General features: G+C 41.6%; 1 protein-coding gene across 4 annotated transcripts in view; it reads left to right on the top strand.

Annotated features, from left to right (window-relative positions):
- PRKACA (protein kinase cAMP-activated catalytic subunit alpha) overlaps positions 1–13128 on the top strand; it is a 78907-nt gene that overhangs the window by 31050 nt on the left and 34729 nt on the right. The window contains exon 1 of one of the 4 annotated variants that reach the window (XM_089532904.1): positions 222–1123. The exons of the other annotated variants lie outside the window; for them this stretch is intronic. Coding sequence (XP_089389030.1) covers positions 934–1123 — 190 coding nt within the window. The 5' untranslated portion in view covers positions 222–933. Of the gene's footprint in view, positions 1–221; positions 1124–13128 lie in introns of those variants that run through there. 4 annotated transcript variants of the gene reach the window in all.

Below are 13128 nucleotides of genomic sequence, written 5' to 3'. Positions count from 1 at the left end.
GTGTTTGCACCTGAATGCCACTCAGCATTCAGAAAGGGAAGTTTCCATCACTAGAACATAGAGCATCTGTGTGGATATAGACATGAACAAGCTCCTCTTGCATGTGTCTTACAGACTGCATCTCCCTTGCACCATCTACAGCCCAAGTTATTCACATTGGTGTGTGGTTGTTTCACTGAGTTATTGGAACTGCTCTGTCTTCTGAATTTTTGCTCCCTCCTTTGTGTTGGAGAATCATCCTGCGTTGCAGAGTTTTCCTACCTGGTGAGAGCCTTATTTGTCCTACCTTCAGGCCTGAGGGTGAAAAAGATTCAGAGAATCTCTGACCTATTTTAAGCTTTATTGCGTAGCCCTCCCTACAGTTGATCTGGCAAGCCTCCCTCCTCCTTCTGTATTAATCAAATCTGCCCGCTGTTCACCCTCTGACCAGCTGTGTAAGTGACCAGGCTGCTTGTATTTGCTGCTGAAGGCACAGAAAGAGAATATGGACTGGACAATCTTGGATCTTTCCTGGACATCGTGGGGGTTGGGGAATCCTGGTATGCTCATGGATGGCTGCCCTGAAGAACTCTCTACCAGTTGCTGAACTGTCATGACTGTTTTGGTCTGGGGAAGTGGACTTGATGGAAATTCTCTCCTGTTAGAAATCGAGAGCAGTCTGTTTGAGTCAAATGCCTGTCTCATTCAATTGGACAGGAATGTAAAGAGCTCTGCTGAGGCTGAGCTGGGCTGGGCCTGCTCTCCTGTTGCTTCTTTCACCCTTCTCTTCCTGCAGCAGGACAGGAAGAGGGTTGTTTCTGTCCCTACCTGTTGGCAAATGGCAATGACTGAGGCAAGTGCTTTCCTAAATCCTGACAGCGTGTCCTCATTGTCTTTGCTGTGAGAGCAGAGCTGGGGTAAGCAAAAGAACTGGTGATTAAAATAAAGGGAAACATGAACCATGGAGCTGAGGTGAACTCTCAAAACTTGAGCAAGAACAAAGGGTATAAGATGTCGGCACTGCAGAAACTGGAGAATCTAGCAGGGCGGATCTTTTACTGGGGGCCACGGAATGATGCGGGGGCACCTGGCTACGGAGAGACAGCCTATGAATCAGAGCACACAACTGCCTGGAATGAGCAGAGTGAGTTGATAATGGAGCATGGCTTCGCGGGGTGTAGGAATGGATGTGAGATTCCCCCCCACCCCCAAAATTAACCCATACAGGTCCAAAGCAATTTCCATTCGCTTCCGGGCGCAATACAAGGTGTTGGTTATTACCTATAAAGCCGTAAATGGCTTGGGCCCAGGGTACTTGGAGGACCGCCTCTCCCCATATAATCCGCCCCGCACTCTCAGATCAGTCGGGAAGCAATTGCTAAGGGTTCCCAAGGCAAGATATATGTTGTCTTCTCAAAGGGCATTTTCTGTCTCGGCCCCGCAGACCTGGAACTCCCTTCCTGACAACCTCCGCTCTGTCACCTCCCTTGACCAATTCAGGAAGGTACTTAAGACCTATCTCTTCCAACAAGCTTTCCCCATGTGTCTTGACATCTGTTTTCTCTCCCAATATACAGTTGCTATTTGGCTAGTTTGTTTCTCTGGTTTTATTTTTGGAAATTTCAAATGTTTTATTGGAATGTTTTTAATGATGTTTTTATACTGTTCGATGTATCCATGTTGTAACCCGCTTTGATCTTTGGAAAAGCGGGCTAGAAATAAACATTATTATTATTATTATTATTATTATTATTATTATTATTAGCTATTTTCCCCTTAAGATGTTTGCATGTATTTGGTGCTCACTGTGGAGCAGGTCAGTGACTTCATCCAAAGAAGACACTAGACGTGGTATGATACCATTCTGAGAGACATTTTGGTTGTGACTACTCTTCACTCAGTTATTTGTGCTAGACTGTTTGATTTTGAAGGGCACATTGCTTCCTTTTAGGGACATCAGAGCTAAGGAAATTGTTTTTTGATTTACAAGTCTCTGAATCTCCCAGCCACAAAAATTAACATTTCTAACTGACAGTAAGGCTTCCTAGTGTCTGACTGTGATTTTGGCCTTAGAACCCAGTGTTTCTCAAGTACACACACTAAACCAGCTCTGCCTCACTGATAGCCACTAAGCAATTTAAACCCTGACTTTAGTGAATCATCTTTACAAACTCTAAGCCTACAGTGGTCTATTGCAAAGAATGAAGATCCAGACATGAAAAAAAGAACTACTTACTGAAATGACATGGGTGACTAGCATAAACTATAGGAAATAAAAAACCATGGGTAGGCTCTTTCCCCAATAAGCATTTTTCTGCTTCAAATTCTGCCCATTTTAGGGAGAAAGCTTTGGGAAGGAGCAAGAGATTATACAGGGGAGTGATGTGTGGGCAAAGTGTCCCTTCTCTGTTCTTCCTGGCTCAATTAAAAATATATATAAAATAGCTCTTGGATTATGGCAGAAGTGGGAAACCTAGGCCCTCCAGATGTTTTTGGGCTGTCACTTCCAGTGTTTAGGCCTGGTGGGAGTTGCACTTTGCCAGAGGTTGCCCACCTCTGCATTATGGTTTCTCTGGATTTGACTGTGATGTTATTATTATTATTATTATTATTATTAACCTTTATTTATAAAGCGCTGTAAATGTACACAACGCTGTACATACAATCTTTTTAATTGGACGGTTCCCTGCCCTCAGGCTTACAATCTAAAAAGACACGACACAAAAGGAGAAAGGAGTGGTGGAGGGGAAGGGGCCTTTCTAGTAGGATAATACATATAAAATACATAGCAATATAGGAAATGATTCAATAAAACAGACAACAAAGAAACATCAAATAGCAAGTGACAGTTATGCAATGCCTGGGAAGGCTTCTCTGAACAGGATGGTCTTCAACTCCTTTTTGAAGCTGGTTAAAGAAGTGATGGCTCTTGCTCGTGGGGGAAGAAGGTTCCAGGAGTGAGGGGCAGAGAGTGAGAAGGGGCGAATCCTAGATGGGGCAGAGGAAATCCTGGGCTGGGATGTGTACCTTGGGCTACAAAAACAGGAAATACAGAATCTGGACTGTGAAGAATAAGGATATTGAAGCATACCTGGGTGTCCTGCCATGTTTGGGGCAGAACTGCAGCTTTTTGGTGCTTGTTGGCAGATATGGCATTACTAAGAAAGAATTTCTTGCTAGACTCTTTTACTTTTGGCCCTTATTTGCAGTATTTCCTCTGGCTGCTTCTCACTTGGCAGGGAATCCCTTTGTCTTCATTTTAAATGCCTAATCAGACTTTTTGACATAGGGAATTCTAGTCTTCAGCTGACAGAGCATTATGGGTTAGAGACACAGACCGGTCCTTGTTGCTTTTGCTCTTTCTTGCCACCACCAGTCAAAGCTACAGCTTTCATTCTTAACTTGGTGTGAAATCATATTCTACATCTATTATTGGTTATATCTTGATTCCTGGAGAACTTTACCTCAGGTGATGGGTTGGAAATAGAAAGTAAGCCTTTGCATTGTCTGTACTATACATTACTGCCTCTCTCAAGCAGAAGAGATTCAGTGCAGTCTGTTCATGGATCCTCGAGTATGTTTAAACAAAGCTGTGACAGTAATGTTTTGGCACCGCCGCGTGGTCTAAAATAGAAGCTTGTACAACATCTGATTCCTCTTTGGCCTTATTATGCTTTTGGCATTGGCATCTCTCCTCGGTGCTGTGCCTGGCTCTATTGCATAGGAAGAGAAAAGTTCAGAACCTGTGACAATCTTCTTGGAAAGGAAGTAAAGTGTAATGGTTGGAGCAAGGTGCAAGATCACCTGCATCTTCTACCCAGCTCTTGCCAGTGGGTCTGTTGATAAAGAGTAGTTGTGTCACTCTAAGACCTTTTTAACCTTCCAGTTCTCACTAGTAAAAAAAAATGAGAACTTTTCCTAGGGAAACAAACTTGAGGTTAATACTTGGGAGCAGTGTATTGCAGATGATTGGTGTCCATTTAGCTTCCTGTGTAGTTTTATTGGTGCTAGCCAGCAAGGCAACTGCGCAGTCTGATGATGATGATTAATTTATTAGTCCCTGGAATTAATAACTGTCAATCTCTCATGAAGATAGCATACTAATTAAATCAGGATGGGTTTTGATGATCATTATGGAAAAATCTGTGCTGGTTTCATGGTTTCACAGATGTTCTTTCAAACAAAAACATCTTTTTCCCTCTCTAGAACTCTGCTCTGCTTTTGCTTGCATGCTTTGCACTGTCCAAACCCAGGCTGCAGTGTGGCTGTCTTTTCATTGAGTTTACATTGGCTTGGCAACCTCAGGGGCTTAAATAACAATAAACAAATATACCACTTGTCAGCCACCTGGCGCCCACCCACTGTGGAAAAAGGGATGGCAGATCTGCATTTGTCTGTAGATTTTTCCAAGGATTAGAGCCAGGCTGGTTCGGGAAGTTTATTGAAGTAAGGCTTGACACTGACTTATTGAGACTCTCCCAGACTGACTTCCTAAACTGATCACTTCTGTAAGCCAGTGTTAGCTAAACCAAAGTCTCCAAAATCCTGCCATGTCAGTTATACAGAGCAGATGGTACAGAGATGATAGTCCAGGAATCTGACTCTTAGTTGAAGGTCCATATGTTGTCTCAGTTACCAGGGATTTCTGGGTGAAGTCTTTAGCCCTTCCATCAAAGCAACCATCAGAAACCTGCACAGAAGGCACATACAGCAGCTACTTAAAGCTGTTCATGGGAAAGTCCTATATGATTTATGGTTTGCCTTTGTCCCAGAATGTAAACAGATGATTACACATCTGGGAGAGAAAATTGCTCACCTAGTAGTTGTTGTACACCCTCAAATCATTTCCAACATATGGTGTCCCTAAGACGACTCTATCATGGGGTTTTCTGGGACTGAGAATGTGTGGCGCACCCAGTGGGTTTCCATGGCAGAATGCAGAATTGAACCATGGTCTCCAGAGTCATGGTTCAATGCTCAAACTGTTATGCCACACCCTAGTTGGGACTCCTCAAGATAATCATAGATAGACTGTTAACAGTCAGTACAAATCTCCTGGATCAGCCTAGTTTGTCCAACTATTTGGGGAGTTTCTCTGTTTTGTTGCCAAGATTCCCTTTAGCCATAGGAAACAATAAAAAGGAAATATTTTCATGCTAAAAGTCCAGAAATGCATAGCTTAATCAAAAGCTTATGAAAATCCTTAAAAGCACAATAATTTTAAAAGCATGCAGACCTTTACTTGAAGAAAGTTTAATGAGAAGTTTTGTTTTACAACAACACAGATAATATGCTCATAATTTAAAAGGATTTCATTTGGAGGGAAAGGGAAAAAAGAAAGAAAGGGGCAGGTAACATATGTAAATAATTCAAAATAATATCATTAATAGGTCTAACATAGATATTTACATGTTACTTCCTCTTGTTCTGTGTCTTCAAGTCATGTCTGCCTTATGGCAACCCAAAAAATGCCATATCACGGGGTTTTATTGGCAAGTTTTGTTGGGGGGGTTGCCATTGCCTCTCACTGAGCTGAGAGAGTGTGACTTGTCCAAGGTCAGCCAACGGGTTTCTGTGGTTGAGTGAAGATTCAAACCCTTGTGTCCAGGGTCCTAGTCCAACACTCAAACCTACACCATTCTGGTTCCCCACATGTAACTGCTGTGCAACTGCAAAATTACAATCAAGTGTGCATCCATGGATTCTTTATTCACAGATCCAAGCATCCACAGCTTGAAAATATTCAAAGGAAGCATACATTTGAAGTAGCAAACCTTGATTTTGCCATTTCCTATAAAGGGACATCATTTTGCTATTGAATTTAATGGGACTTGAGCATCTATGGATTTTGGTATCCACGGGGGGGAGGTGGGTGAGCGGATAACAACGGCCCACTGTAACTGCCAAGATTTCAAAAGAGAATCTTAATATTTGATTAGAAACTTGAGTGCTCAAATTTTTATTTTTAGGGGAAACTGTGTTCAATCAAATTGACCTCTTTTGCATTTCCAGTTGTGTGAATTCTCAATTTTTTAATGTCATTAGTTTAACTAGAAAATCATAATATTATTTGATGGCTGAAACCCACATTCCACATTACCCTAAACTTCAATTACTAATGAGACTGGTTGGTTTTAGGGCCCTACATAAGTACAGTACTATGATTCCACTTTAACCAACATGTCTGCATCCTGTGGAATCCTGGGACTTGTAGTTTGGCACCAGAGAAGCTCTGTGAATGAGAATTCCAAAGGGCTCTCCCTAAACTAACAATCCAAGGATTCCATGGGATGGAACTATGGCAGTAAAAGCAAGATCAAAACACTGTCACTGAGTAGAGTGAAAAGACCCTTCGCTGGACAAGCAACTGTGCAAAAGAGAGTAAGTGGTATACAATCATAGAATTAGAAGAGACCACAAGGGCCATTGAGTCCAACCCCTTGCCATGCAGGAACTCACAATTAAAGCACTCTCGACAGATGGCTATCCAACCTCTGTTTAAAAACCTCCATAGAATGAGACCCGAATACACTCCGAGGGAGTGCCTTCCACTATCGAACAGCTCTTATTGTCAGGAAGTTCCTCCTAATGTTTAGGTGGAATCCAATAGTAAGTTCATAAACATACAAGTACGAAGGAGGAGATAAAAATTGATCAACAAGCCAGCAGATGATAAAACACAGTTAAAATATCTATATAAAATAAAATATCTATATAAAATAAAATTCTCTATAAAATAAGAGAAGTAATAGTGCCACTGTATTCTGCTTTGGTCAGGCCCCACCTAGAATATTGTGTCCAGTTCTGGGCGCCACAATTCAGAAAGGACATTGAGAAACTGGAGCGTGTCCAAAGGAGGGCGACAAAAATGGTGAAGGGTCTGGAAACCATGCCCTATGAGGAACGACTTAGGGAGCTGGGGATGTTTAGCCTGGAGAAAAGAAGGTTAAGAGGTGATATGATAGCCCTGTTTAAATATTTGAAAGGATGTCATATTGAGGAGGGAGCAAGCTTGTTTTCTGCTGCTCCAGAGAACAGGACCCGGAACAATGGATGCAAGCTACAGGAAAAGAGATTCCACCTGAACATTAGGAGGAACTTCCTGACAGTAAGGGCTGTTCGACAGTGGAATGCACTTCCTTGGAAGGTGATAGAGTCTCCTTCCTTGGAGGTCTTTAAACAGAGGCTGGATGGCCATCTGTCAGGGATGCTTTGATTTGGATTTCCTGCATGGCAGGGGGTTGGACTGGATGGCCCTAGTGGTCTCTTCCAACTCTACGATTCTATGATTCTATGATCTTAAGCACGAAAAAGAGGCATATAGGCCAAAGGCCTTCCTAAGCAAAAATGTTTTATTCTGGAAGCCAAAGGAGGCAAAGAGGGAACCAGACAAATGTCTGAGTGCAGTGGGGGTGGGAGCGATGAAGTTTCAAAACAAGAGTGGAGCTGCCCTGGTCCCTGCCAGATACTTCAGAATTTAGTAGGATTGAGAGAAAGGCCATGCGGGCCTATTCATTTGATCCACCATAACTGAACCTAGGTAACACTCTACCTCCATTACTCATATATAGGTATGGATTTATATCAATTTTATTAAATTTTGTCTTATTAATTGCTTGTTGTAATTTAAGATAAATTTGTGCTTATTGTAATAGCGATTTTGTCTGATGTATTCCTGCCTTGATCCATGGGGAGAGGCGGGACATATAAATAAAGATTTTATTTTATTATTATTATTACAACCCCTGATGTTATGTGGAGGTCTTATATTTGGGATTTTAAATCATAAAATCAAAGAAATTTGTTCCAGACAATAATAATAAAAAACACCTTGAATCTTGTTCAGCATTTAAATATCTGTAGTGCATAACTGCTTTAAGCTCAATAATATCCATTTGTGACCTATTTAGTAGGTGCTGGTGACTCATCCTGCACATGGCCATGCAAAACATGTATCATTTTGACCATTTGGGAATTTAAAATCTCTTTTCACTAGGCGGCTATTGTCCTACTACATAAGAGGTTGTCTGAAACAAGCCCCCCCCCCCCATTACCTTGCTGCTCCATCTGCTGCTCTATCTCCATTGCTTACTCTCTCTGCAGCATCATTATCACTTTCACTCTGCAGCATCATCATTCTGCAGCAGCATCACACATCATGCTTTCTAGTACCCCAGTAATGGCACTCTTCTTCTCTTGCACTGAAGCATACAGCCCTCCATTTTGTGAAAGCAAGGCAAGCAGTAGCAAAGTGTTCTCCTCACCCTTTCTCCCAGTAGCCCTGCCTTGGCATAGCAATTGCATATGATACCACTGATAGGGAGTGTATGTCTTATGTTACAGGGAAAATGGGGTTGGTACATGCGTTGCATGGTTATTAGATGCTCCCTTTGAGCAAGAAAATCTTTGAGATAGGATTCATAATTCTTTGGAGGCTGGCTTTTCCCATCATCTTGTGCTAAACCACTGCAGGGCACTGAGCCATAGAAGACAACTTGTGCTTTGGATCTTAAGTGGAGCTGCCACCATTGGCTCAGTAAAAGCTTGGATGGGCAAGTATTAATCAACAGCCAAAGAGGGAGATGCTATTTGACTCCCTGCTTGCCAGCTAATTTTGTTTCTTGGCCTGAATCAGCTTCAGATCCATATTGAGCATAGCAGGGTTAGGACATAATTGTTAAATCTATTCCCAGGGAAATTGATTAGGGTCACTCTAGCCTCTGGCAAAGCTACTCTGCCCTTCATCTTCCACCCTCCTGCTACATCGTAGTTGAAGGGCTTAAAGCCAGTGTGCAACAGCTGAACATAGGAGATTGGTATTAAGTGTAGACCTCTTACGGAACATGACTTACTGCCCTTAAGACAACCTGTATCTGAGATGAAGGCTTCAGCATTCCAGACATCAGAGTGCTCAACTTTTTTGTCTGAATGTATTACATAAATTGTTCTGGCAGCACATGTGGATTCTTAATTGCTACACAATTTTGTGTTGGGCACAGAGAAATTCAGCAACAGTTATGTTGGCTCCTAGTTGCCTTAGTCCCTTTTGATTATTTTGGTTTTTTACCATGCCAAAAGGCATCTCCTCCAAAACGTAAAATGTTTTCCTTCTATTGTGTATGTTTTGTGTAGTTTAGTGGAGAGTATCATGCACAACCATTACTTGTAATTTTGATGCTATGCTTTAGGGTCTTGCAAACATTGTAGTAGAGGCAAATTTCACTTGCTTGCTAATGTCAGTTTTCCATCTGTATCTGCCAGCAAGTTTTGATTACCCTTTTGAAAACCCGAGTACTTCAATTCAAAATATAGAATTCTGTTTCTCCTGCCTGTTTCTTTTGGACGGTGCAGATGAACTGGAAGAAAGAAACCACTTTTAAAAAGCAACAAAGAGGTGGGGGAGAGCAGCCATCGCCTCATTTTTCCTTTTTCTTCTTCTCCAGTTTGGGGCATCCTTGAACAATAGAGAAGGTAGCATTGGGGACTACAGGTGTATGTGTTGTGCACTTTCAAATCATTTCCAACCTAAGGTGACCTTGTCATGGGGTTTTCTTGGAAAGATTTGTTCAGAGGAGGTTTGCCGTTGTGGTTGCCTTCTCCTGAGGCTGAGAGAGTGTGACTTGCCCAAGGTCACCCAGTGGGTTTTATGGCTGAGCTGAGAATCAAACCCAACAATCAAACCACTTTGCCACATTGTTTCTCCTTGATCTAGGGACTACAGGAAGAAGAGGAAAACGGCAAATATTACCTTCCTTTTTTCCAACTGCAGGAGGATTCTTGGTGGATCTTCCCTCAGGAAATGCTTGTGTTGATAGAACTATACTAGGAATGTAGCCCACTATGAACAGTATAAACTAGAAGGAACCTGTAGCACTTGTCCAGGCACCTTGCGTACTGTAGTTATGACACCAACAGTTATCTTCTCCTAGGGGAAGAGTTACATTTTCCTTTTAAAAAATGTAAGGGCTTGTTCTTGCCGCATCAGTAACTTGAACACAACTACATCCACAGAGGAAGATGAGTGCACAAGGCATGGGTAGGTACTGCACATTTGTTGCATTAAAAACCAGTTGTGTAGAAAGGCCCTAATAAGAGATTAGTGTGCTACTTTTTAAAAACAATCATCAGTAGAGTTGCATACATGCAGGCAGTTGTAACTCAGGACTTAGAGAGTTAACTTTTTTAAAAGTATTTTTTTCTTTTATCGATTATAGAGTTTAAAAGTTATTCATTTTTTGTTATTTTTAGAATACAAAAACTTACTCCTCCTTGTGCTGCTTGTTACTGTTTTATAACTATTCGTTACATTAAAGGAACAACTATCATTACTGATAAGAATGGAAGCAAACTTGGAAAATGCTTTTTCAAATATCTCTGAAAATGCTTTTAAATGCCCAGAACAAATAATTTCAAATGGTAACTAGGTGCTAGTCATTAGAGCCATAAAGTAACTTCATGCCCAGTTGTTGCATTGCTTTTAAAAGGTGCTTTGTTATGCCCTCATTACTACTACTACAACAAATCATCTTGTTGCTAGTAACTGCATTGTTTATTATTAATTTCTTCCAAACTCTCTTATGACTGGTTTAGAGGCTTTGAATTGTGAACTTCCGGTGGCATGACAGTGTGTGGATCACCCTCTTAGAGAGGGCTCTTGAGAGTGATTGCTAGTCGGGGAGATGGGATTGGTTGGGGTGAGGTACCAGCCAATCAAAAGTATCCCCCCCTCCCCATAAAGGGGAGGTAGAGGGGCTCCAGGTATTGTGCTTCAAATGAAAGAGCGAGAGATAGCTAACGGTGATACAGAGTAGCTGTAGACAGTTTTGAGCAACCATGTCTGCAACAAGTAGTCGCAAGCTGCAGGTCTGTGACAAGAGCTCCACTGCCACTTTTAAAAATTTCGCTTTTGGATAATTGAATGAAGATATTTCCCCTACCAATTTATTATACTTTCTGCATACACACTGTTGCAATCTAGCACCAACAGTCTGTTTCTCTAGTTCTTCTTTACCATCCTCCAAATGCTAATGCTGCTTAAAAAAAACCTTCCAGCTAGGTAGTGAACAAGGGGAAAAAATGAAGAGGTGTAAAAAGAAGCTTCTTTAGCTTTGTTAACCAGAGCATGCCTATAGTTAGAAATTTAACGAGCAAAGGAAAAGTGACTGGATCTGAATAATGATATTTTGAGACGAACATCTCCAAATAAATTTGGATGGCTCTGGAAAACTCTGAAAAGTACTCTACAGAAAATAAGCAGGATCTGGCTGGATATAATGACATTAAATTCTTAATATAAGCGAACAATATTCTAAAAACACAACAGTAATAACTTTGTGACTTGAATAGTGTTAACGATGTTTGAGAAAGAAGTGGGACCAAATGAACTGTTGGGGTTGTATTGATTTGGAGACAATGTATAATGCCTTCACTAAAGATAGGAAGAGATGAGTGTCCATCATGTGATGCATTCTTCTAGTCAGCACAGTAACCTATAGTTCCTGTAAAGGATTTCCACATCAGCAAATAGGAGTGGACTACTAGCTCATAAATGTCACAGTAGACATAGTAGACATGGAAGTACAAAAGTACCAATAGTATTTAATGGAATATGGTGGGTAAATACAGCTCCTACTTGTTCTGGACAAACGAAAGTCGAGGAAACAAAGAAGGACATGCTATTTTTAGAGCAAGTATCTGACTAAGAGGAAGGAAATGTTTGAGACTGTGAAAACAATTGACCATGTTAAGAGAAAGTAACCATGAACTGCTGGAAGTCCATGATTCTAAAATAGGAAGAGGGAGGGTAGCAGAACAGCAATGAATGTTAAGAGCTGGAAACTTAAAAAAAAAAAAAGCTAGAGAATTAGATTCCTATGGTTGGAATGTTCTTTTTCTTTTGAAGGAAGTTTCCCTGATAGCAATCAAAGCTTGATAGACTTTCTTGAAAGACTCAGGGCAGCAAACAAGACCTTTTAAAAAAAATGCTAAAACAAGACAGGCTTCCTTAGGAGATTATTACATGAGGCTAAAAATTGGAATCACTTATCAGAGGACATCGCGTTCATCCTGCTGCTGACTTGCATTCAATTTGTTACTGTTGTGCACTTTTATATTGACATGTAAAACTTGTCAATAAGCTCTCAGTCTCACTGCTATTCCATTTCTTCCTTGGTATAGTAGATCCCTTACGGTTATTCTTCTCAGGCAGTGATGTGGTGTGAGGGTATGATCCCTCTCCTCTCCCTGTCACAACAATTGCACACAGCAACCCCATGCTTTGGGAGGGGAGAGGAGGTGCAGCTCTGGCCGCCAACATCTTCCCAAAGCCGTTAGGCTTCAGAAAGTTGTTGGCTGCACAAAGTTGTTGGCTGCACCGACTGCTTGACCTCTTCTTCCCAGAGTATGGGGCTGCTGTGTGAATGTGCACACAGCAACATCGAGCTTTGGAAGCAGGGAGAAGGAGTAGCCCTAGCACTAACACTTTCTCAAATAGGACAGCTGTGTGCACATTCACACAGCAGCTGGCTTCAGGAGGTGGCTGGCTGCTGCGACAAATTGTCTTCCCCCCTTGTCTTGGAAGCTGGCATTGGGCAATGCGGGGAAAAAGAACACATGACCATGGATTGCCAAAGTGCTCTTATGTGAGTAAATGTGATAAGACATGATACATGAGTGGTCTTTGTGGGCATCCGGTTTGTCAGGTCAGTAAGTTTTGTGCTATCCTTTTCACCAGCTATAGGCATTGTCTGTTACAGGTCCAATGCTTATGTTCAATGCAGCCCTTGCCAATGTCAGTGCCTTCTCCTAGCCTTACCTTAGTGGTGGCAAAAGGTAATATAGCAAACAAATCAAACAAACTGGTTGAGCCAGCAAGTGCCACTTGATGTCCAGCACAGAGATTCTGATTCCCTAAGTACCCCTAAGCAGGTTATCTGGCATTTTGGAGTAATCATTTTCTAATTTAACAGATTTGGTGAAGAGTGTTGCTAATGAGCTTTGCCAGCTGCAGGGTTTAGGTAACCAAGATAAAAAATAACCGATACTGATAATCAGAATAATAGAGCTGGAACCCAAGGGGCCATCTTGTCTAACTCTCTGTTAATTAGAGAGCACTTAGAGAATGCTTAGTTCACTATGAAGCAATATAGA

This window comes from Sceloporus occidentalis, unplaced genomic scaffold, assembly GCF_023333645.1.
Source record: "Sceloporus occidentalis isolate IW3139 unplaced genomic scaffold, rSceOcc1.0.p SCAF_1, whole genome shotgun sequence".
In the NCBI taxonomy this organism is placed as follows: domain Eukaryota; kingdom Metazoa; phylum Chordata; class Lepidosauria; order Squamata; family Phrynosomatidae; genus Sceloporus; species Sceloporus occidentalis.
This window is presented reverse-complemented; position numbering and strand designations above follow the sequence as displayed.